Source organism: Ranitomeya imitator, chromosome 2, assembly GCF_032444005.1.
Source record: "Ranitomeya imitator isolate aRanImi1 chromosome 2, aRanImi1.pri, whole genome shotgun sequence".
Lineage (NCBI taxonomy): Eukaryota > Metazoa > Chordata > Amphibia > Anura > Dendrobatidae > Ranitomeya > Ranitomeya imitator.
The window spans coordinates 585,561,614-585,585,648 of record NC_091283.1 but is presented as its reverse complement, the minus strand read 5'-3'; the positions used below and the strand labels follow the sequence as shown (position 1 = coordinate 585,585,648).

Sequence of the window (24,035 nt, the reverse complement as noted above, 5' to 3'; positions counted from 1 at the left end):
CCCCCACATCCGATCACTGGCTCGCTCTTCTTACCTGCATCTCAAAAACATTTCTAGAATTCGCCCTTTTCTTACTTTCGACTCTGCAAAAACTCTTACTGTTTCACTTATTCATTCTCGTCTGGACTATTGTAACTCTCTACTAATCGGCCTCCCTCTTACCAAACTTTCCCCGCTCCAATCTGTCCTGAATGCTGCTGCCAGGATCATATTCCTCACCAACCGTTACACCGATGCCTCTACCTTGTGCCAGTCATTACACTGGCTACCCATCCACTCCAGAATCCAGTACAAAACTACTACCCTCATCCACAAAGCATTCCATGGCTCAGCACCACCCTACATCTCCTCCCTGGTATCAGTCTACCACCCTAGCCATGCCCTCCGCTCCGCTAATGACCTCAGGTTAGCATCCTCAATAATCAGAACCTCCCACTCCCGTCTCCAAGACTTTACACGTGCTGCGCCGATTCTTTGGAATGTACTACCTAGGTTAATACGATTAATCCCCAATCCCCACAGTTTTAAACGTACCCTAAAAACTCATTTGTTCAGACTGGCCTACCGCCTCAATGCATTAACCTAACGATCCCTGTGTGGCCTATTTATTAAAAAAAAAAATAACAATCAGGTTCCTCGCATCATGTTCTCATTCACTTTATGCAGTTAATAGCCCTCTGTGTCTGTACTGCTACATACTTAGGCAGTTAACTGGTTCATGCAGCTTTACATGAACACCCGAGCCTTACACTATGGCCGGTCCGAATAACTAAAGCAATTGTTATCATCCACCTCTCGTGTCTCCCCTTTTCCTCATAGTTTGTAAGCTTGCGAGCAGGGCCCTCATTCCTCCTGGTATCTGTTTTGAACTGTGATTTCTGTTATGCTGTAATGTCTATTGTCTGTACAAGTCCCCTCTATAATTTGTAAAGCGCTGCGGAATATGTTGGCGCTACATAAATAAAAATTATTATTATTATATTATTATTATTATTAGTTACGCCATTTACATCATACAGGATATGCTGGGGCCGACATGTATCCACTACACGGGACACGCTGAGGCCGACATGTATACAACACACGCAACACGCCAGGGCCGACGTGTATCCACCACATGGGATATGGCGGGGCCAACAAGTATCCACCACACGGGGATATGCCGGGTCCGAAGTGTATCCACCACATGGGAATATACTGGATAAAACATGTATCCACCACATGGGACACGCCAGGGCCTACATGTAGCCACCATACGGGATACGCTGGGACCAACGAGTATACACCACATGGCATACGCCGGGGCCGACGAGTGTCCACCACATGGGATACGCCGGGGCTGACGAGTATTTACCGAACGGGATACGCCGGGGCCGACGAGTATCCACCACACGGTATATAACGGGGCCGACGAGTATCCACCACACGGTATATGACGGGGCCGACGAGTATGCACCACACGGTATATGACGGGGCCGACGAGTATCCACCACATGGGGATATGTCGGGTCTCAAGTGTATACACCACACGGGGATACGCCGGGTGGAACGTATATACATCACACGGGGATATGCAATGTCCGACGTGTATCAACCACACGGGTTACACTGGGACTGATATATATACATTACATATGTGATATTTGACAGTGAAATCAGCAGTAAATTCTTACTACATGATATAGAAATATCCATATTATAAAGAAAACATAAAATTTGTCAAATTCCCACCATCACTTTTCTCTTGAGGAGTTGGATCAACAACCTGCCAGCCATCATATCCTTCAGGAAGATCAAGTCGATTCATCCAGGCTTCAACCCAACAGTGGAAGTTCCTTCATAGAAAAGGGACAAAAATTTCTTGTCAGGTGAGCTAAACGCTTTTCTTTATGTCAATCTACAAAACAACTATCTTTAAATATTAGGCATGTTCAGTTATAATGGTAATCTTAACCACATACTGTACAGTAGCTGTGATAATTATTCTAAAGCAATTTCATATATTGTTTGACAACTTAACATCTTACCAGACCATATCTTTTAGCTTATTCTGTTTCTTCATTTCAGCATCAAAGTACTGTTCAATCACCAAATTTGTGTTAGTATCATGTGCTGAATTGTAGTTGGTGATAACCCGAGCTGGGATACCCAGACACCTTAGCACTGAAATACAACAAAAATGAATTTAACTTAACTCCCACTTTTCTCTCTTCTTTTATTCTCATTTTTCTCACCTGAACAAGCAACTGCAGCAAAAACCCAACACTGCCCATATCGCACTGCCTGACATCTAAACTTTTTCCAACGTCGCAGGATGTCCACACTGCCGATCCAGAACATGGGACTTACGCCATCTCCATAGCAGTTGTCCCATCGCCCATATAGGATACCTTTGTCATCATTACAATTCACCTATAGGAATATAAGCAAATCTCAAAGGTATCAACATACTGAGAAGGTCAAAAAATGCCCTTTACCGTAAAAGGAACAGCCCATTGAAAATCAGTTAACCTTCGTCAGGCTAAATACTTTTACAACGGTAGCAGGCTGCAGAGGTACAATTGTACCTTCACATATACCTCCACTGTGATATTTGGCCAATATATTCTGGACCAAAACTGCAGAGATGTCACGAAATTTCAGCCCTCTACGGCTCTTCGAAAAAAAGTTATTGCAATTTTAAAACGGAATAGTTACAATTGTACCTAGTCAGCCGGACGAAGGTTAAAGGTGTCAAGTGAAACGGGCACAGGCTTTTCTTTGAGGACTATCCAAATTTCAGATGCTTTAATTTCTTTCAATTATTTAACTATGTATGCTAATTTCATAATTGCTAGAATTCATAAACTCACCATTGCACTAATAACACGGCTAATATACACAGGGTCATTCCGCTGGGTACAGTCAGTGGTAGAATCTTTCATAAATTTTGGGTTGTTGTCTAAAACCTCAAGAGCAGCTTCCAGTATACCATCTTCAAACTAATAGGAACAAAAAAGTACCAAATTAAGAAAATGTGGGCATTATCAAAGATTTAAAGAAGCACTCCTCCCATCAAAGTTTTTTAGTGTTTCTCCTCTTAATATATTGCAATCATCATAATATATAGAACTGTGTACATACAATGGCTCATTCCTCATTTTCCCCTTCTATCCAGTTAATTATTTTCTTTTCTCTTGTCCCTGTCAGGTCCCCCCCCCCCCCCCCTCCGTACCTTCCAATCCAGCAGCATTCAGCTATGTGTGACTAAACTCCCTCCCTAACCATCCCTGTATAACATAATTCAGTGAAATAAATGCTTTAAAAAAGCATTTAGAACCTTCACTTTCCCTATGCTAATGAGGGTTTTGATTAGTCTATGGGGCATTAGTCAGCCCTCTTTCCTTGTTATCATGTCCCTGTGGGAGTGATAACATAATTTGCACGAGCTGCGTCACTGTCACTCGTGCAATCTGCACAGCCGCTCACTGCGGTAGTGTCACTGAGTCTATGAAGCCGGGTGTACGTCAACCCGTGACTATTAGGATGTTCAAGGTCTAAATCTATTGTGTTGATTATATATACGGTCCAGATTGTGGAACCTGTATACTAATATCTGGTCATTTTTTGTAATATACTTTGTCTTTAAGCACATAGTGCATTTGCTTTTGTGAGTTTTATGATCATCACTAATTTGATCTACGGCCAATTGTAGTGTATTTAGGGTTACCGATGAAGAGCAGGGGTGCCATACCGTCTAACACAGTGGTCCCCAACTCCAGGCCTCGAGGGCCGCCAACAGTGCAGGTTTTCAGGATTTCCTTAGTATTGCACAGGGGTTGGAATCATCACCTGTGCAGATGATCACATTACCACCGATGCAATACTAAAGAAATCCTGAAAACCTGCACTGTTGGCGGCCCTCGAGGCCTGGAGTTGGGGACCCCTGGTCTAACATTAGGGTGCCAACCTCTGCAGCAAGACAAGGAAAGATAGCAGGGCATATTAGGGTAAGTTCAGACCCCCCCATTCCCTGCTTTTTTTGCCCCTCCCTATGGTATACAATACTCTACCAATGATATTCTCATGCATCATGTCCATTGAAGGTTGACATATTTTTATTTTAAACCCAAGTCTATATATGCACTGTTTGGCACTTTATTCACTTTACTAACACTATTAGGTTATTTTGGCACATAGGAGTATAGACTAGAGATGGGCAGACCCCTGGATCTTCGGGTCCAGCCAAACAGTTTAAACAAAGTTGTGGTTTCAGAACAGTACCCGAACCCAGACGCGGGCCAAAACATCCAGTGTTTTCCACAATAACATGTGCATGATAGCGCGGCAAACACTGCTTCTGATTGGTGGTAAAATCATTAACACTGGTCAGACAGCTGCATTTCCCACACTGTGAAATGACAGCATGAGCGCACAGCTGTTATCGGAGGTACAAAGTTGACCTCTGGTCACTAGCGCATGCTGCTGGGACTACTAGTAGCTCTCATCAACTTATGCCTGATGCCGCAAATAACAGCAAGAGAGCTCGCAGAAGCTCATTCACCAGTGTTTCTCAGCCTGGACTATTGCATCTTGGCACCTTTCAAGGTTTAAAACTATTAATCCCCAGACATGGATTACAGTGTGGGACAGAACAATGGACAGGTGAGGGATGTTGTTGTTTTTTTATTTTTGTTTCATTACATGAGACGAGGGATTCAGTGGTATAAGGCATTAGGTGAGTATAACTGTTAATGTTATTTTTAAATAAAAAAAGGAAAACTTTTGTTTTTGTTTCAAATAAAATACTTTATTCTAGCTGTGTGTTTATTTACTATATAACTATAGGATTAGTAATGGAGAGGCGTCTTACGGACGCCTCTTCATTACTAAACTGTGGGCTAGATGTCACCTGACAATACAAAGGTGACATCAACCCCACAAATATGAACCCCACTTGCCACCTCTACAGGGCAAGTGGGAAGAGCCAGGCAAAGAGTCAGAATTGGTGCATCTAATAGATATGAATTTTCTGGGCGGCTGCGAGCTGCTATTTTTAGGCTGAGGGGCAATATCCATGGCCCTTTACCAGCCTGAGAATACCAGCCCCCAGCTGTCTGCTTTAGCAAGGCTGATTGTCAAAAATGTGGGCCGATTTTTTTCAATTATTTATTTAAATATTTAAATAATTAAAAAATATGGTGTGTGGACACCTCTATTCTTGATAACCAGCCTTACTAGCGCTGACAGCTGAGGGTTGCAGCCCCCAGATGTCAGTTTTGCCTGGCTGGCTACCAAAAACAAGGGAACCAACACCATTTTTTAAAAATTATTTATTTATAGCACTGGCGCAGGCTGATAAATACTTTCATCAGCTGGTCCTGCTCTTGCTGTTATTAGCAGCAGCAGATGTCGGCTGATGGGAGGAGTAGTCCCATCAGCTGACCCCAGTAACCGGAGATAAACTTTTTATCTCTGATCACAGCTGCGGGTTCACGCTGTCATCTGACAGCATGGGAACTGCGGCTCTCTGACCAGCAGTAATGATTACCACCAATCAGAAGCAATGTTTGCCGCACAGTCATACTCATGACAGCGTGACAAACACCAGTATTCGGGGGGCCAAACCCAAACAGTAACACAGACTTACTGGTGAAGTCCATGTTCGTTCTCCGCGCCCAAACTGTAGGTGTTCGGTACGGGCGCCGAATTTTACTGTTCGGGTTCGCCAATCTCTAGAATAGACACTTTTAGATATAATACTATTGTAGGATGAGGTGTCGTCTGTGTTAGTAGGGTATCAAGCCAAGTAACAATAGGCATAGTTTCTACCTACTATTTAGATTGATAAATAGTTTTTTACAATGATGCCGTTAATTTCTTGTGGGGATTTGTTGTTGTTGTGTCCTTTCAAAATTTATAAAAAAAAAGTAAATTTTTAGGGTCTATTTTTGTCCTTTGGTTGTTGGGTACTATATGGGACCAGTATAATGCACTCCCTATAGGCCACCACACAGTATAATGCACTCCCCATAGGCCTCCATATAGAATGAGGCACTCTCCATAAAACTGCATATAGTATAATGCACTCCCCATAGCCCTCCATACAGTATAATGCACTTCCTATAGGCCTCAATATAGTATAATGCACTCCCCATATGCCTCCATATAGTATAATGCACTTAGCCCTGTATCTAATCTCAGCATGTGTTATTCTAAGCGTATCTAAGAGCACATGTGATACACTGCACGTATCTAGCCCCAAATTAAGATACAGCGAGCAGCACCAGTTAACAGAATCGGTGCTGCCAGCCATCCTCGGTGACACTGTACTTGTCAGTATCACTGGCAGTCACCAACAAAATGACTCTTCACGGTGATCCTAAACTTCATCCTCTCTTATCTTTTTACAAAAACACCCAGAAGGGGAGGAGGGGAGACGTCACACACGTGAGCAGATCCCGCCCACATTTACTGCAGTCGTAATATGAGCTAGCAGTACATTTGGTTTTCATGGCAAATTTCAGCAGCTGCTACCCCTAGTGGTTCAAAGAAGAAATACCAAATCTTTTAAAATTAGTTTTCATATTTTACTTCATTAAAAACTATTTTTTTTAAATAAAACATTAATACTGTACATTTTTTCATTTGTTGATGAGCGCCACAAAGGGGGTGGGGGTGTTCCTGTAAGTCTTAACGATAAAAGGGGTCGTATAAGGTTACAAAACATGTCCTCTTGTCTGTAGGCTATGTCTGGTATTTCTGCTTAGGAAGCAAACACATCTTCCATACAGCACCAGTCTGTGGGTTGTAGACGATTGGTTGAATAGTTTATTTCCTATCCAGACTTTACTTTGGAAAAGACGAAAAAAAGATTTGCCAAGGTCTGTAAACGTAAATCTATATTTGTGCCAATACATCTTACACCAATAATCACAGAAGAGTTCTTTTAAGCACTTTGCAAACTTTTTTGTTCCCTCTTTTTTTGGCATTGCAGCTTTTCTTGAATAGAGTTGAACTGCATTATCATAATCAGCCTCGTGACAAAAGAGGCGCTATTTCTAGGAGAAATCAACCATGTGTTTTTAATCTAATACAACCCAGTTTAACACTGAAAGTAGCCACAGTGTACACAGCTTGGTACAAGTCACTTCTGACAAGTGAGATTGATACAACTATGTCCTTCTTTATAAGACTTGCTACAAGCAATCTGTAGCTTGGACGGTAAACAGGAAACTGTATACTTTGTTTTTGGAAGAAATGTTATGCTTTGAATGATTGGAGTGAACGGAGCCCAGAAACATAAGTGTGTATATAGAAAATTGCATCATATACCCTTAATCTTTACATCAAACTTAAAATACAAGCTTCATCTCGTAGAGGAAATATTATCAGAAGGAATAAGCTCCATGTGGTTCCTCCGCTTGTCCAAGACCTTTTATGGCATAAAATACACGTCTTGTCTTAACATGGCAAGACACCAACATTCGGTGTTCGTGCTGCACTTCCACTTGATACGTGTCCTGACAAAACTCTGAGTACTCCAAGAAGGGCAGACATGGAAAGTGGCTGCATGTGTAGGGGAGATAAGACGTCTAGGGAGGGGGTACCGCAGAGGACCTAGTGATAAGTCACACAGCTTATACACACGTCACGGTCTGCTTAGTGTCATTGCACAGCAGCGTTCATATTACACAAAGATAAGACATGATGCCAATGTATTAAGGGCACAACAGAGCCTCTTGTATCATGAGACCCTGGATGACATTGGGAACTTATTATTGCTTTATTTCTGTCTAAGACAAATGACATTCGGTGTCAAAGAAAGTTTGAGAAATCTTTAAGGTTTTTTTTTTTAAACCAAGGGAAAAATCTGCTTTAGCACGTCCTTGAATATTCTCAAGGGAACCTGTCATCTGTTTTATGCTGCCCGAACTGCGGGCAGCATGAATCAGAGCCTGGCTGCACGATTGCAACCCGATATATCCTCCTCTGAAATTCTCCAGCATTTTAGAGAAAATATAGCCAGAAGATCCTGACTGGTTTCTCAGTATGGGAAAGTGACCCCAGACTAGTCCAACGGTCCAAGGGCGAAGCATCTATGAAAAACATACCTAGCTGCAATCGTGCAGCCATGCTCTGGGTCATGGTGCAGTTTGAGCGTAGTGAATGAGGTGACAGGTTCCCTTTAACCAGAGATGATGGTTTCATCATCACAATAGAAAAAAATGAACCATAGATTAAAAAAAACAACATTGTACATACTACAGAGCACATCTGGGGCATTCTTTGATTTTTACTATGGGCTTAGGAACTAACAGGAAGTCAGTTGCTACCTACCTGCCTCTCCCTGCTGACACAGAGCCGTCATGACCGCTCCTGCCACCGGTTCAGCGGCTTCTGCTGACATCACTTCAAGAGAGCAGAGATATCTTTTGGTCTGCACCATTAACTCAACGTGTTGGCTGATGTCATGCTGACCGACAGCCGGTTCCCCACTGCCTAACTGCAGGAAGCGGCTGTCAGTCAGCATAAAGTCACACCCCATTGACAGTAGACGGAAGAAGAGGTGCTCTGTTGACATGAAGCAGCTGAATCACCAGCATTAACAGTTACTGACTGATCTGAAATGGCGCCGCTTAGAACAGCCAGTATTAAGCACTCACCTGTAACTTTTTAGGCCCATAGTAAAAAAAAAAAAATTCCGGACAACTTCTTTGACTTTTTCATGAACCACTTTGAACTTGAAAGCTGCATCAGAATCCCATTCAAAACATGCAGATGAACTATACTTGCAATGGAGGGCTGGGTCATCTGAAGGACTGTCATGCTAGTACTGCAGCCACTAACTTCTAAGGGTCCTAGATGCTGATTCCTAACTAATCAAACACTGTTGTTTAACCTAATTTGGTGGCATATTCATGATATGTGATGTCATAACTTAATAGTTTGTGTCCATACTTCCACCATTTTATTGTTTCAAGTTTAATCTATAATGGAAAATTATTAAGCAGCATTGTGATGACGAGTCGTAATAAAAAAAATAATTGTATCTGTAGCTTCAATCTAAATCTGTGTCTCTATGGTTACCGATTGCATACAAAGCTGATCTAGGCATACTCCCTTCCATCTGTCCCTTACCTGTTACTAACGTAGGTAGGGAAAAAGTAAGAGGTGAATGGAAGCATGTTTGTCTGTAGCATCGGACTAGACAGAGCTTGTTTGAAAGCTAATGAGAACGAAACATATCTGCATAGGAGCTGTAGACACAACATTTTGGTCCTAATTTAAAAAAAAAAAAAAAAAAAACTCCATTTGGACATCAGAATACAAATGGTCGTGAAAGTGGACATAAAATAAGGTAATAAAGAAAAAATGCACCTGTCCAAAGTTCCAAGGAACAGTTGTGATCAAGTCTTTGTTGCCCTGGAAGATGATCCCGTACTGTGTTACAACGTATTCTTTCCGCTCCTCCTCATTCTCCATGTACACAGAATCCTCTGAGAATAGGAGACAGTTACACACTTAATGGAGGTTTATGCACTTAGACATTAGTCAGGGATTAATTACAATACCAGGATTAAGATACTCAAAGTAGTAGATGTGTGGACCCTAGACAACACCCAATCCTAATGTCTGTGCCAATATGCTCAGCTAACACGCTGTGAAGGACACATCTAACATTTCCTTCTTTGTTAGGGCTTGTTGGATTATTTTACGAGCCAGCTCTGCTGATATGGTTTAAAAACATGCCGAAAGGGGCAAAGATATTCCATTCTCAGTTAGTGTTCGCTACTATTCATTTTACATTTTTTTAAAGCCTTTTCATTTTGTGCTAATTATTATGGTCTTTGCCAGGGGGCATGGCTTGCACGGTAATAATGCAAATCAGCCTAAAGACATGCCCCCCAAAGAATCATGTGAGCTAGACCCCCTTGCCCAAAAAAAAAAAAAAAAAAAAGCACCAAATAAAAAGGCCTGTGTCTCCAAAACCACAAGGCCGATATAAAATGAAAAACAACTCAATAACCACCATACTTAGGGGAGCATTGGGAATAAAATACTACTGGCTATTACCTGCAGAAAGGTTCTTATTATTTTTAAAGAGAAGTGTCTGAGCTGGTTCCAGAGGGGCTCATATCTATGGACTTTGGTTTACAAAAGGGGCTCATAGTGACTTTGTCTAACACTTTCAGCTACAGCCATGGCTGTCCAAGCCTAATGGTTCCTTGTATCTGTTCAGGTTACTCTAGTGCTGATGTCAGTCGTTGCCTTTATTTTATTCCCGCCGCTCCCTTGTATATTTTTTTTAAATAAATCCGTCTTGTAGTTCTGGAGACATTGTCTTTCATGTTTAGTGCTAATTTTAATGATCTCTACAAAGGGGGCGTGGCTTACAGAATAATTGGGGGGTGTCTTTTGACCACTTTGTATTATTACACTGTGAGCCACACCCCCTAGTAAAGATCATAAAAATTAGGACTACATAAAATTGCCCATATTCCTGGATCCATAAGGTAAATTTGCCAACAACGAAAAAAAACTCCAGAATACTCAGTGGGAATAACATAAAATCAATGTAGAAGCAATGAATAAGAAGCTGTAAGAAGGGTTTCAGCTTTGGCCACTGGCTAGCATTTGACAGGGATAAAGTTTAAGATGGTGCAATAACTGTGCCTATGACTTAGGTGCTACCAGCTTACACGTTATCCCGGCTCTAATGTTCCAGCATACAGTACCGGCACATTGTAAGCCTGTGGTTCCCAAAGTGCATGTTTTGTGTAATAATTATGGAATGATTTATGAGCAATATTCTCATTCACATACCTGGGCACCAAGGGTTAAAAAGGAGATAGAATTCCCCAAGGTTGCAACTGTTCTCCTCAATTCCAGTGGAAGTCTCCAGGGAGAGGGCATACTTTCCAATCCGGGAATCAGGAGGAGAGATAACAGACAGAACAAGGTTTTCACCATCAACACTGCTTATTGTGGAGCTCCATTCGCCTTCCTGCAAGGCATCTGTCACTTTAAAGTGAGCTTCGGTGCCAAAGTCTTCAGAGGGACAAGGACCTAAGAAGGGACAAAAAGGTGTTAATTTCAATGTCAATCACTAGGCTCAATGTTCTTGTGCCAACTACATCGGCATTACTCCTCGGGTTAGTGATTGGCTGCAGAGATCATGGGCTTTGTAGCAGTGATGTCATCGCTATAGCCCATCAACAAAGACTAGGAGCAGCAGAGAGCTGGTGCAAGTAAATCTGAGTAACGGAGTTCTTTTAACAATAACAAGTTAATCAGCGTTAAAAAACATCATTTTATTTTATTTATTGTTTTACTTTGCAGGACAATCCTTTTAAGTCTAGTTATATTAGCTGTAGGACCCAGGGAGATTGTCTGATTTTTAATATGCAATTTACACAGAATTAATGAACTCTAGTAGTAGTAGGTATATCTATCTTATCTTTCCGTTTTTTTTTTAATCTGCTTCTTTAGTACCTATTCATTGTTTGGTCATTCTTTTCTGACTATGAAAAATCAATAGAAACCTAGTAGAAAAGCGCTTACCCCTGTGTGAACAGAGTCTAATGTAGAGCAGGCCCCGGGAAAGGGTAAAAGATCTGACCTGCAGTTCTCACATACAGTATTTCAGAGTGACTGTCACCTCTTAGGGCTTGTTCACATGTAGTGTTTGACTTTTTTCCAGTACTTTTTTTTTCCTTGGAATAAAAGCTGTTTTTCAGTAACAGCAAATTGAATGACATTTCTAAAATCTCATTCACGCAGACATTTTTTTGTTCTAGTGTTCTTGACCTCTGGTAGGGTTTTAACAACCGCAGCACGTCAATTTGGTCAGTGTTTTTACTATTGAGATCAAAATGACTTGGCACTAAAAAAAACACATTAAATATAATAACAACAAGGTAATATCTGCCTGCGTTTTTCTTGCAGAAAGAAAAAAACGTTAAGGAGGTTTCAACTTTTACAGATGTGGTCAGATGTATTTGTGGACTACATACATAGCAATGACGTTATCTATGATTGCCTCTTGGAACAGTAGGACTCGGGTAATATAGGAAGGCAGGAGAATACACGCCCCGAGGCTTCCCTGCCAATAAACAATGCACAGTCTGATGGACGTCTGTCGTCTAACGATGGATGGCAGAAAGGAAACTGAGGTTATGGAGAAAGCTGGAGTCTTCTACTCCTGCCTCTGACTCAGAGGACAGCACAATGCGTCTTTTTCTATTTCCTGACATTGTATGAAGGCACTGGGAACAGAACTATGCAATGGAAACAACAAGGTCATAAACCGCCCTTTCCTAGTCTTATGCACACATTCATTAAGACATATGTGCACAGATACATCAGCTAAAACAGTCAGGAGCCATAATGGGCAAGTCCCAAATGACTCGAATTCCACCAAAATGTGGCAGAAATTCTCTGCAATAGTAAATGCCCTACTTTCTCAGCCTAGCTGTGTGCTACGTCTTCATATCCAGGTAACATCAGAACTGAAAGTGTTAATGTGTGATAAAATGCATTTAATTAATTCCAGCAAGGTTACGGCAGATGGCAAAGAAGTGGGCAGAAACAGCTGCATAAAGCAACCAGGAATTCAGGTTCCCTAGTAACAAACCTCTCCATGCAATCACCAAAATAGAGATAGTGATGTTCCCTGTCACCAACAAATAATAGAAGGCTACAAATGTCAGATAATTCACCACCTGACTTGTCATGGAGAGAGTCGAGTTATTAGTAGCAAAGTATCTATGATGGGTCCGCAGCTACCTGTTTGAGCAATAAGAGACAACTGATCCACTCCTTCTTCATAACCCCTTGGAGAAAACTGCAGCTTGATTTCAAAAGCCTGACCTCTCCGAACAATCAGTTTCGTACATCCAGCATCTGCGGTGTGATGGTCCCGGTTATTGGTGCTGCAGTCAAAGTCACAGTTCTCCAGTATCAGAGCTGCAAGAGAACAGAACATGTTAAACCATTACATAAAGCTGAGAAGGGACACCAGCTTACGTCGCCAATGGGGCTAATTTCACTATCTAAATTTTAGAGTGAATTTTCAGTATTTGGAGAAACCCATATAATCATGTTAAGGACATGGAAACACCAGTTACATAGTTACATAGTTATTAAGGTTGAAGGAAGACTATAAGTCCATCTAGTTCAACTCATAGCTTAACCTAACATGCCCTAACATGTTGATCCAGAGGAAGGCAAAAAAAACTCATGTGCAAGAGTAAGCTCCACATTGGGGAAAAAAATTCCTTCCCGACTCCACATACAGCAATCAGACTAGTTCCCTGGATCAACGCCCTATCAAGGAATCTAGTGTATATACCCTGTAACATTATACTTTTCCAGAAAGGTATTCAGTCCCCTCTTAAATTTAAGTAATGAATCACTCATTACAACATCATACGGCAGAGAGTTCTATAGTCTCACTGCTCTTACAGTAAAGAATCCGCGTCTGTTATTATGCTTAAACCTTTTTTCCTCCAAACGCAGAGGATGCCCCCTTGTCCCGGTTTCAGGTCTATGATTAAAAAGATCATCAGAAAGGTCTTTGTACTGTCCCCTCATATATTTATACATTAACATAAGATCACCCCTTAGTCTTCGTTTTTCCAAACTAAATAGCCCCAAGTGTAATAACCTATCTTGGTATTGCAGACCCCCCAGTCCTCTAATAACCTTGGTCGCTCTTCTCTGCACCCGCTCTAGTTCAGCTATGTCTTTCTTATACACCGGAGACCAGAACTGTGCACAGTATTCTAAGTGTGGTTGAACTAGTGACTTGTATAGAGGTAAAATTATATTCTCCTCATGAGCATCTATGCCTCTTTTAATGCATCCCATTATTTTATTTGCCTTTGTAGCAGCTGTCTGACACTGGCCACTGAATATGAGTTTGTCATCCACCCATACACCCAGGTCTTTTTCATTGACGGTTTTGCCCAGAGTTTTAGAATTAAGCACATAATTATACATCTTATTTCTTCTACCCAAGTGCATGACCTTACATTTATCCCCATTAAAGCTCATTTGCCATTTATCAGCCCAAGCTTCTAGTTTACATAAATCATCCTGTAATATAAAATTGTCCTCCTCTGTATTGATTACCCTGCAGAGTTTAGTGTCATCTGCAAATATTGAAATTCTACTCTGAATGCCCCCTACAAGGTCATTAATAAATATGTTAAAAAGAAGAGGGCCCAATACTGACCCCTGTGGTACCCCACTGCTAACCGCTAACCAGTCCGAGTGTGCTTCATTAATAACCACCCTTTGTTTCCTATCCCTGAGCCAGCTCTCAACCCACTTGCACATATTTTCCCCTATCCCCATTATTCTCATTTTATGTATCAACCTTTTGTGTGGCACCGTATCAAAAGCTTTTGAAAAGTCCATATACACTACATCCAGTTGGATCTCAGTCATATTCATGCCAAGTCAACACTGCCCCAGATCTGCCCAATAATGTACAACCAATGACGAAGAGAAGCAAAACGAAGCTTGTGGTTGCACGCTATATTAAAGGGGTATTCCCATCACCAAGATCCTATCCCAATATGTAGTAGGTGTAATACTAATAATCTTAGGAAATACCACCAATTAGAAATGTAGTGTAGTTTTTCTCATTCGCTTGGTCTCTTTCCTCATGTGCAGGCAACTAGCTAACTTTCATTATGTGAGTGGTTGTAAGTATGGATACCTAAGGTCCTGCAATGCCTGCACATGAGGAAAGAGACGTAGCGAATCAGAAAAACTATACTACATTTCTAATTGGAACATATTATGGAAGTACATCATTTAAAGTCACTGAATCTGCATGGCTGTGAGTGAAATTTTATGTACCTGTTTGCACTGGGTGAGGCTGATACACTTGAACCCAGTAGTAGACAGAGGAGTCTGCATCCTTTTGCCTATGAAGTACAGAATAGGTCATGAAGGATGGACCATTTAACCAGAACATCAGTATTTTGGTGGGAGCAAGTATAATGTGACACGGGGCGGTAGCAGACGGCGAGGTACTCATCTCTTACGCCCTGGCACATTACATGAAGGTGGGGAAAGGCGAAGAAACGCGCCAATAATACCCACTGGGTTAGTGTTTTCTAGAGTCTGTCCAGGAACAACAGATTACTAAGCACATTTCTATATGCTGCCAGTTCTACGAGCAGACACTTCTGAATAATCTCTTGAAGGTTTGAAGCAATCGATGCCAAGTTTATTACCCCCTTCGAAAACTATAATCCAGGTTAATGGACCTCTTTGAATACAGATGGTGTGTGAGAGGAGAGGAGACAGCTTTTGCTGCTGCGGCAGCGGTTCCAAGCTCACTTCCACTGCCATACACACCCATATTCCATACAGACTTGGACACAGAGTTTGGGATTAGTTAGTGTTACGGTAAAATAGTTTTCCAATATGTCATCCCTCAGCAGGAGGATCAGAGCTAGAACTGTACAGACATGGTCTGAACACTGCACCAAGTCACAATGCCTCCAAACATTACGATACCTAGCTTTAGGGGGTGCAGAGTAAGCAGTTGCATCTGGTCCCTGAAAGGACCCCAAGCCTTGTCTGCCAGATATGATGCCACCAGTATTATGAATGACAGGTGGGGGCCTGGAGGCTCCTGTTACCCCTCCATGCTGCTGTACAGCATTAGCATAGAAATCCTGCAGTCAAACTTTGGCTTTATAGTCACAGTCTCTGAATTCACAGCACACAGTGTTCCAGTTTAAATCGTACGGCGCAGCTGCAGCACTTAGGATAATTATGTGAATTTACTGGTAATTTGGATGTAACTATGTCTATTATTTGAATGTTCTGCTAATTCAGACATCACAAAAGCTTAGTCACAGGGACAGGAGATTTACCAGCATTCAGGTATCTGAGCTATTTCTGGTATTGTCATTATTTATCGTCGATACATTGTCACAATTTGGAATCTGTTCCATCAGTTCCAGAATGTATCCGACTTTGCTGGCTGCTAGTCCAGATATTAGACGTGTGATCCAGAAGCTAAACTGCATCTTCTAATGGACAACCCATACAATTTCCATTTCAGCTCCCATAGAATTTGTCACAGAGCTCTTACATTCCTTTCTGACAAGTCTGTGTAATCATACATTGATATTTGTCATTCATGAACTATAAAAACTGAATGACAACCACTGTGGAGGCTGTAATGCTATTAGCAGTTGTCAGAGAAACAGATTAAGCAACTAGAACTAAGAAATCGATCAAGGACGTTAAGGGTTATCACCTATCCTGATTGTTGGGGTTCTGACTGCTGGGACCTCCACTGACTCTGAGAACAGTGTTCAGCAGGGGTTAAGCAAGAGCACCTTATCTCTGTTCTTTGATCTAGGGATAGTGGATTACAGCTATTGGATATATTCAATAATATGGAGGTCACCTGACAGCCGATTTTGGACTTCGATATTCATCCTCTACTGAGATTGTAGTCCGGCATGGTGTTATTTTGCCTTCCGTATCGGAAAAACATGCCCATTCAGCCGATGTGTGGAATCTCAGTGAAGTGCTGTAGACTGACATATTTTGTGCATATGGGCAGCTTTACATTTACTTTACGTTTTACATAAAAAAGATAGGGTTTTTTTTATATTGTGACCAGTTTTATTATTTATATTTGATCTATGTCATAAATTATCTTTTGTTCCTCCATACTGCCCCAGTCACCGCGAATAATTCAGGGACTGAGTGGTGCTTTTCTAGAGAGACTTTGCACAGTGTAAACATTTGTACTCATGAAATGTTTGCTCATTGGAATTAAGAGTCATTGCAACATTTATCACTCAGACAAACATCCAGTCTAGTTAATCAAACACAGGCCACTGCAATGTATGGCCTCACTAAGTAAACTATGAAGAAATGATGGAATAGGCAAAGAGGAATGACCTTGTGCAGTGCGTGACAACATACCACATGCCATGTCCACTGTCATTAGTCACTACTTCGTTTCCATAGGTGGTGCTGACATGCGAGGCGGTGTCATCAGTGCCAGGCAGGGCTCTGTCGCCCAGCATATTCTACTTGTGAATCCATTGGAGGGGGGGGTCTATGAAGTGCTCTGGGTGTCATGAATATTAAAGTCTTTAGGGTTAGCCAGTGGACCAATAACAGGGCAGGTTGAGTAGCCAATAGAGCAACATTGTGAGTTATTTAAATTTTCACATTTACCTAGCATAGTCATTATATTGTATACAGCTATGCACTGATGTACTATTTAGCCATTGGATAACCTTCTAGATTTGATTCTTAGACTGTAGGTTTACTCTTCTTGTCCAACGTCTCAGTCTAAACTTCTAGACTTGAGCCTAGCTAATTATCAAAATAAGCTTTTGACACTTGAGTTTGTCTCCATCTCTCTGAATCTGACTTAGCTTGGAAAATCTTTTACTTATTTAACAAGTTTCAACAGCCAGAACCTAATCCATAGCACCAACCTAGGGCTTCTTCAGTAAAGGCAAAAATCACGTTATATGGGTGAAAGGATGAAAACCAGAGTGCCCTTGGGACCTACTAAGAGGAGTGGCTAGTGCCAAGATTGTCAATGACAGCCCTTTTGAGTTGACAGATAAGTAATACACAGGGAAATTTGAGGCATCACGCGGCTACCCTCAAGACACGTGGGTCTTTGGTCCTTACACAAATTTGTGTTTCCATATCATTTGTTTTAATTGAATGTGAATTCAGCTTGGGAAGGCCAAACAAAAAGTAAAAGATGAATATAACACAGCTATAATATATTAACATTTTCCAAAACAGTAGAACAAGCACAAAAATCTGTTAAACATGCTACTACAAATCGTAATGCCCATGCACGACTAGTAATACATCTGCCAACAATACATGGTGGTTGTAGGACATGTTTTCGGTTTTTAAAAGGATTGGTCACTGAGCAACTCATGACTTGTCTCTGCCTCACTGCCACTTAAGAGGTTTCTGTCATCGATACTGCAAGGTTCAAGGTTTTCATATATGGATTTCTAGACTGACGAAAAACTGATGTTGGATACGAGGCTGGTCAGTTGCACATGGAGGGAAAGAATCTTTAGACTCGCGGATGCACTTGTGACAAAAGCTTCAAAGTCCCAGAGCCTCGAGAGGCACACTTCACTATTAATGCGTTCCTTGCTCAACACTTTTGAGGCTTATTCTTCAACCATTTTTCAATCACACATTAGAAAAAAGTAATCTCATTATATTAATGCATATATCCTAAAGGGAAAAAGACAGCAAGGAGCAGATAGGGACGATGAAAAAAGGCATAAGAACTATCCTTTCAAATGAAGGTCAGTGTGGTATAGTATTCTACGCATGCATGTGCTCTAATGTTGGCTTCCATCCACATAGTTATAGTCCTTCTATAGGGTGCCACCCGAAACAAGCTATAATAAGAATTGCAATGGTCATAGTTCTCCCCACAATCATCACTTTGTGATTTGTAAACCATAACTAAACCCAGGCTTGCAGATCCGGCCTCCTTGGCATAGCGCTATACCATCTGTTATCTCTTTGGACTGGGTCCTATCTTGTATCACATTCTTCTGTGGTGTTGAGATGGTTGAGAGGTTTTCCACTAGTGCCACTGTTGTTATGGTGTTTGCTGAAAGGAATTTTAATGCAAGGAGTTTCTCATATTTATTTTAAAGGGAACATCAAAGAAGCTTTTATGCTCATGTGTTCTTTTCCCATTGGCAATTCTGTAGCTGCATTCCCCAGATCTGACATTGTTATATAGAAAAGCTAATAAAGCTATATACATCTTGCTGGCAGTATAAAAAAAAACAGCACACAAAGGTCATGCAGAATCATAAAATCATGCTAGGTTTTATGGAGCACTGCAAAATACATAGCTTTACAGAAAAGATATATATAAATATAAATGAAGCTGTAAAATGGTTAAAGCACCACTCCAGAGTTTTTCTTTTCATTACAGTGCCAAAGTTGTGCCACTCATGTAAGTTCCCTGCACTTTGTCTGATGCTTACCAGCCTCAGACTTCATCTGTTATAGGCTGCCGTCACACGCTCAGTATTTGGTCAGTAGTTTGCATCAGTATTTGTAAGCCAAAACCAGGAGTGGGTGATAAATGCAGAAGTGGTGCATATGTTTCTATTATACTTTTCCTCTAATTGTTCCACTCCTGGTTTTGGCTTACAAATACTGATGTAAAATACTGACCAAATACTGATAGTGTGACGGCAGCCACAGGCCCTGCTCAGATTTGCAGTTTGTGACCTGACAGATCGCTCCAGTGTTTGGAACGTGAGCCGGAAGTCACAACTCAATGTTAGTCTGTAAGCAGATCAAGACCAGTCCGAGGCTCTCATAGACTTACATTGAGAGCTTGTGACCGTTACCTCTGACTTTCAGTCAGTCAGAAGTTGAGGTCACAAGATGTTGGGGGCAGGACCAGGGCAGTGTAGGGAACAGCTGAAGAAAGCAGAGGGTGAGTATAATACTAGGGTCAGGGAACCTAGATTAGAAGTACCACTTCAGTGCTGAACTAAAAAAAAACATCTGGAGTGTTTAAACATAACAAACAGTGGCATACTTACCTTAAAGCACCCCCTTGGATCCAGTGCAGGCCGCTTTGGCAGTTTCTGTTGACGTCTGCCCCTGTTTGAAAGTCACAGCACCAAGCTACAGCCTTCAGCTGACTGGAAGAGGGTGTTATCTGATGTTTCTCCCGATTATGCACCCATCTAGTCACTTGACTACTGCAGCCAATTACATAGCAGCGTGCACTGGATCAGTGGGTATCCCGGATGGTATATGTGCCTACTTTTTAATTTTTAATTAATCCATGCACAAATAAATAACCATTGGACAAACCCTTTAATAGTGATTCAAATTGAACCTTAAAGCGAACCTGTCAGCGGGATTTTGTTCAGCAAACTACAGCCACTGTCAGGTTGGTGATGTTAAACTGATTAAAATGATACCTGGGGTGGAGAAATCAGTCTTGTGGTTCTTGTGAAATCAGTTAGATGTTTTCAGTTAATGATATGCACATGCTCTGGGGTGGGACTGTAGGCAGAGTCTTATCTTCCTACTGCAAGCCAGAGAAACCAAGGAAAGACCTGCTGATTAAACAAGAACCACAAGATGGATTTCTTCACCCCAGGTATCATTTTAATCAGTTTAACAATACCAACCTGGCAATGTCTGTAGTTTACTGAGCAAAATGCTGCTGACAGGTTCGCTTTAAAGAAATGTGCTGACATCTTTTATTAGTAAGTCACTAATAAAATGCTGTTAATTCATGAGTTTAGACTACTGCAAATATCACAGGAGTATGAGAATTGACTTCCAGTGAGAGAACCATGGACAATGAATGGAGTGGGGGTTGAGTATGTGAACCTTGTTCCACTGAAGATGGGGCTCTGAAGAGCATGGTTCCCAGGATCCAGAGTCCATTTCTTGGGATCATTAGTGGTTCCACTGGTCAGATCCCCTATGATCAGTAACTTATCCCCTATGAAGAGAATAGGAGATATCTTTTGATTCTGAGTAAAACCTTTCAAATACCCATTCCGGCTGAAGGGGCTTAAAATGCATCAATGTGTGTAAGATTCACTTAAAATAATATTTGATCTATGGCTGCAATAGTAGTATTAGTATTTGCACCTTATGCTCTATATGTTTTGTACCATTTTTTAAGTTGTCTTTCTTTTTTTTAAGTCTTTTTCAATTTGTCCTGAATAACTTTGCTTATCCAAATTTTTAGAAAGGTTCACAAAATGCAACTCTTTTTAATATTGCATTATTTATATGCAGCTCATTGCAATCCCTGTCTGGAGCAAGGAATCTGGTAGATTTTTTTTGATTTGCCAAACTTAATATTTTAAAGGATTTCGCACTTCAAATTCTCAAAAACGGTTAAAGACAAAACATACAGAGTTTTTTTAAATTTGACATCAAATTCATGAACTACATGCACCATTTTGATTAAAAAAATGTCAGCAAATGCCACAAATAAAATTTTAAATCACTCAGGCCCTATATGTTTGATACAAATTTGTGTGTGAACAAAAGCAAGATATCCAAATACTGTAAAGTATACGACAAAAAAAAAAAAACTTGTACAGTGGAAGAGAAATGTAACTGTATAAGGTATAGACCAACATTATATGTTTGGAACAAACTTAAAAAAAACCAACATCTTTTGTTAAACCTCGAGTTAAAAAATTCGACTAGACATACATACGGTATATGTTTCAAGTGTTTGCTTTGGGAGTGTATTGGTTAGAAAAAGTTCCCTGAGGTTTGCTTATAAAACAAAAAAAAGTATTCATCATATTCTTTAAAAACCCCTAACCCTTCACAACATGCGCCGTACATATACTGCGCATGTTTTATGTTAGCGCTATATAAAAATAAAGATTATTATTATTGTGTCTCTACCTTTGATGTGGGCGCTGAGCTCACATCTTTCCCAGCACATGTAGTCTGATTTGAACAGCTCACATGTGCCCCTAACAGCCGTGGGTGGAATCGCGATCCGCTCGCGGCTGTTAACCAGGTCGTCAATGGGTTCACATGACAACCCGGGGTCTGCAGCAGACCTCTGTGGTTGTCATTGCCGTATTGCTTTTTGCGCCGCCCAGCTGTCGGCAAGGGCTGCAGCCTTGCTCTATGTAACACAAGCGATCGTATGATCGCAGCTTCTAGACTCCCATGGAGACTATTGAAGCAAGAAAAAAGTGAAAAAAAATGTTTTTAAAAATATTAAAAAGTGTAAATGTTCAAATCACCCCCATTCAAAATAAAACAATTTTAAAAAACCACATATTTGGTATTGGCGCGTTCAGAATTGCCCGATCTATCAACATATAAAAAGAATTAATCCGTTCCGTAAATGTCATAGTGAAAAAAAAAGGCAAAACGGCAGAATTATGTTTTTTTGGTCGCCGCAACATTGCATTAAAATGCAATAACGGGTGATCAAAAGAACGTATCTGCACCAAAATGGTATCAGTAAAAACATCAGCTCGGCACACAAAAAATAAGCCCTCATCCAGCCCCAGATCTCGAAAAATGGAAATGCTATAGGTCTCAGAAATGAGGCAATTTTTTTTTTTTAACTTTGGATTTTTTTTCACCACTTAAATAAAAAAACAACCTATACATGTTTGGTATCTACGAACTCGTAATAACCTGAAGAATCAGAATGACAAGTCAGTTTTAGCATTTAGTGAACAGGGTTTTTCCTGCTTTCCAGTACACGATATGGCAAAACCAATGGTGTCTCATTCAAAAGTATAACTCATTCCACAAAAAACCAAGCCCTCACATGGCCATATTGACCGAAAAATAAAAATGTTATGCCTATGGGAAGCAGTTATGGCTCTGAGAAGCAGGGGAGCAAAAAAACAAACACAAAAAAGGAAAATGGGCTGCGGCGTGAAGGGGTTAAATTATCACGCTATGTTGTTTGTAAAGGACCTCTGCAAATAGAAATTCACAAATGTCCAACATGAATAGGAAAGTTATCAGCAAAGACAAGAGGATATAAATCTATGAAGTATGTAAAATAAAGAAAGATTTCATTTTTCTTTTCTAGGGGCGGGGGGTTGTGGGAAAAAAATCTATTAATTAGTTGTCATCACATAATTGTATTTGTAGTTATTTATAGTATAGTACGTCAATGTTTTATAGTGATCTGGTATTTATCGCCCTGCTTCTGGGAAGAACGAGGGGGTCTCTTGGCAATTGGAACTTTCTGTAACTTCCATAGACCATAATAATAATAATAATAATAATTTTAGTTATATAGCGCCAACATATTCCGCAGCGCTGTACAAATTATAGAGGGGATTTGTACAGACAATAGACATTACAGCATTACAGAAATTACAGTTCAAAACAGATACCAGGAGGAATGAGGACCCTGCTCGCAAGCTTACAATCTATGAGGAAAAGGGGAGACACGAGAGGTGGATGGTAACAATTGCTTTAGTTATTCGGACCAGCCATAGTGTAAGGCTCGGGTGTTCATGTAAAGCTGCATGAATCAGATATCAGCCTAAATATGTAGCAGTACAGACACAGAGGGCTATTAACTGCATAAAGTGAATGAGAACATGATGCGAGGAACCTGATTATGGTTTAAGGTTTTTTTTTGTTTTTGAATGGGCCACACAATGTGAAAAGTGGCCACCGACCACCATGAAGGGCACCTATCAGACATTTATATATGAAATAAGAATGCATATACATTTTTTTGTTACCAATTTGGCGATATTATATCTCCTCCATGGGATCAAAAAATTAGCCAAAAGGTATATCTAAAGAACACTTCTTCGGACCTAATAGCTGATTGGTGACATAGATACTGTAGTGTCATTTGGTTAATAAATAAGCCATGATTGCATGTAATATACACAACACACAGATACATTTGTGCCATCTTAGAGGTTACAATAAGCCACAGGAACAGCTTATGGGAAATAACAAACAGCTCTACTCCTATCTAGATAATGATCTCTGCTCCTATGTACATGGCTCCCATGCTCTATGCAGATCCTGCTACTAAAGCACACACACAAGAAGCCCTCAGACACACAGTACCTTCTGCCATGGTCCTGCACTGACCTCCCCTCCAGTACTAAGAGTATACCCTAACTATAGCGAGGAGTTTTTATACAGCCTCTCCTGCGCACACCCCTGGGGTGGGACTCAAAGGGAGAACTTTGCTCACAGCCCAAGCTGTGGGTGACAATTTGCAAAGGAGGGGGATAGCTCTAACCCATTCATGGCCGAGAAGCCAAGATTTTCTAAACTAGAACCAGACTTCCAAATTCAGGAGGAGGAATATTTGTAAGAACTATTACTGTGTTTGTGTAACTTCAAAAGTTCTTTATGTCCACAGGATATTATAACACTCATTGGCATGTACATCTAAGCTGGCATGACGAGAGGAACTATGTCTTGGCAGAGACTGGTGCCTATACAATGCTGCTTTTTAATAGGATCAGGGGCCAAAATATGTGTCACTAGTG

The 24,035-nt window shown here is 40.8% G+C and overlaps 1 protein-coding gene across 1 annotated transcript in view; it reads right to left on the bottom strand.

Annotated features, from left to right (window-relative positions):
• The window catches only part of TGM2 (transglutaminase 2), a 73,032-nt gene extending 49,354 nt beyond the window's left edge, over positions 1–23,678 (bottom strand). Inside the window, exons 1-8 of the mRNA XM_069752275.1 lie at positions 23,605–23,678; positions 12,769–12,948; positions 10,807–11,049; positions 9,361–9,479; positions 2,853–2,981; positions 2,235–2,412; positions 2,028–2,163; positions 1,732–1,835 (exon numbers count right to left, since the gene is read on the bottom strand). Coding sequence (XP_069608376.1) covers positions 1,732–1,835; positions 2,028–2,163; positions 2,235–2,412; positions 2,853–2,981; positions 9,361–9,479; positions 10,807–11,049; positions 12,769–12,948; positions 23,605–23,614 — 1,099 coding nt within the window. The 5' untranslated portion in view covers positions 23,615–23,678. The remainder of the gene's footprint in view (positions 1–1,731; positions 1,836–2,027; positions 2,164–2,234; positions 2,413–2,852; positions 2,982–9,360; positions 9,480–10,806; positions 11,050–12,768; positions 12,949–23,604) is intronic.
• Between the last annotated feature and the right edge of the window lie 357 nt (positions 23,679–24,035).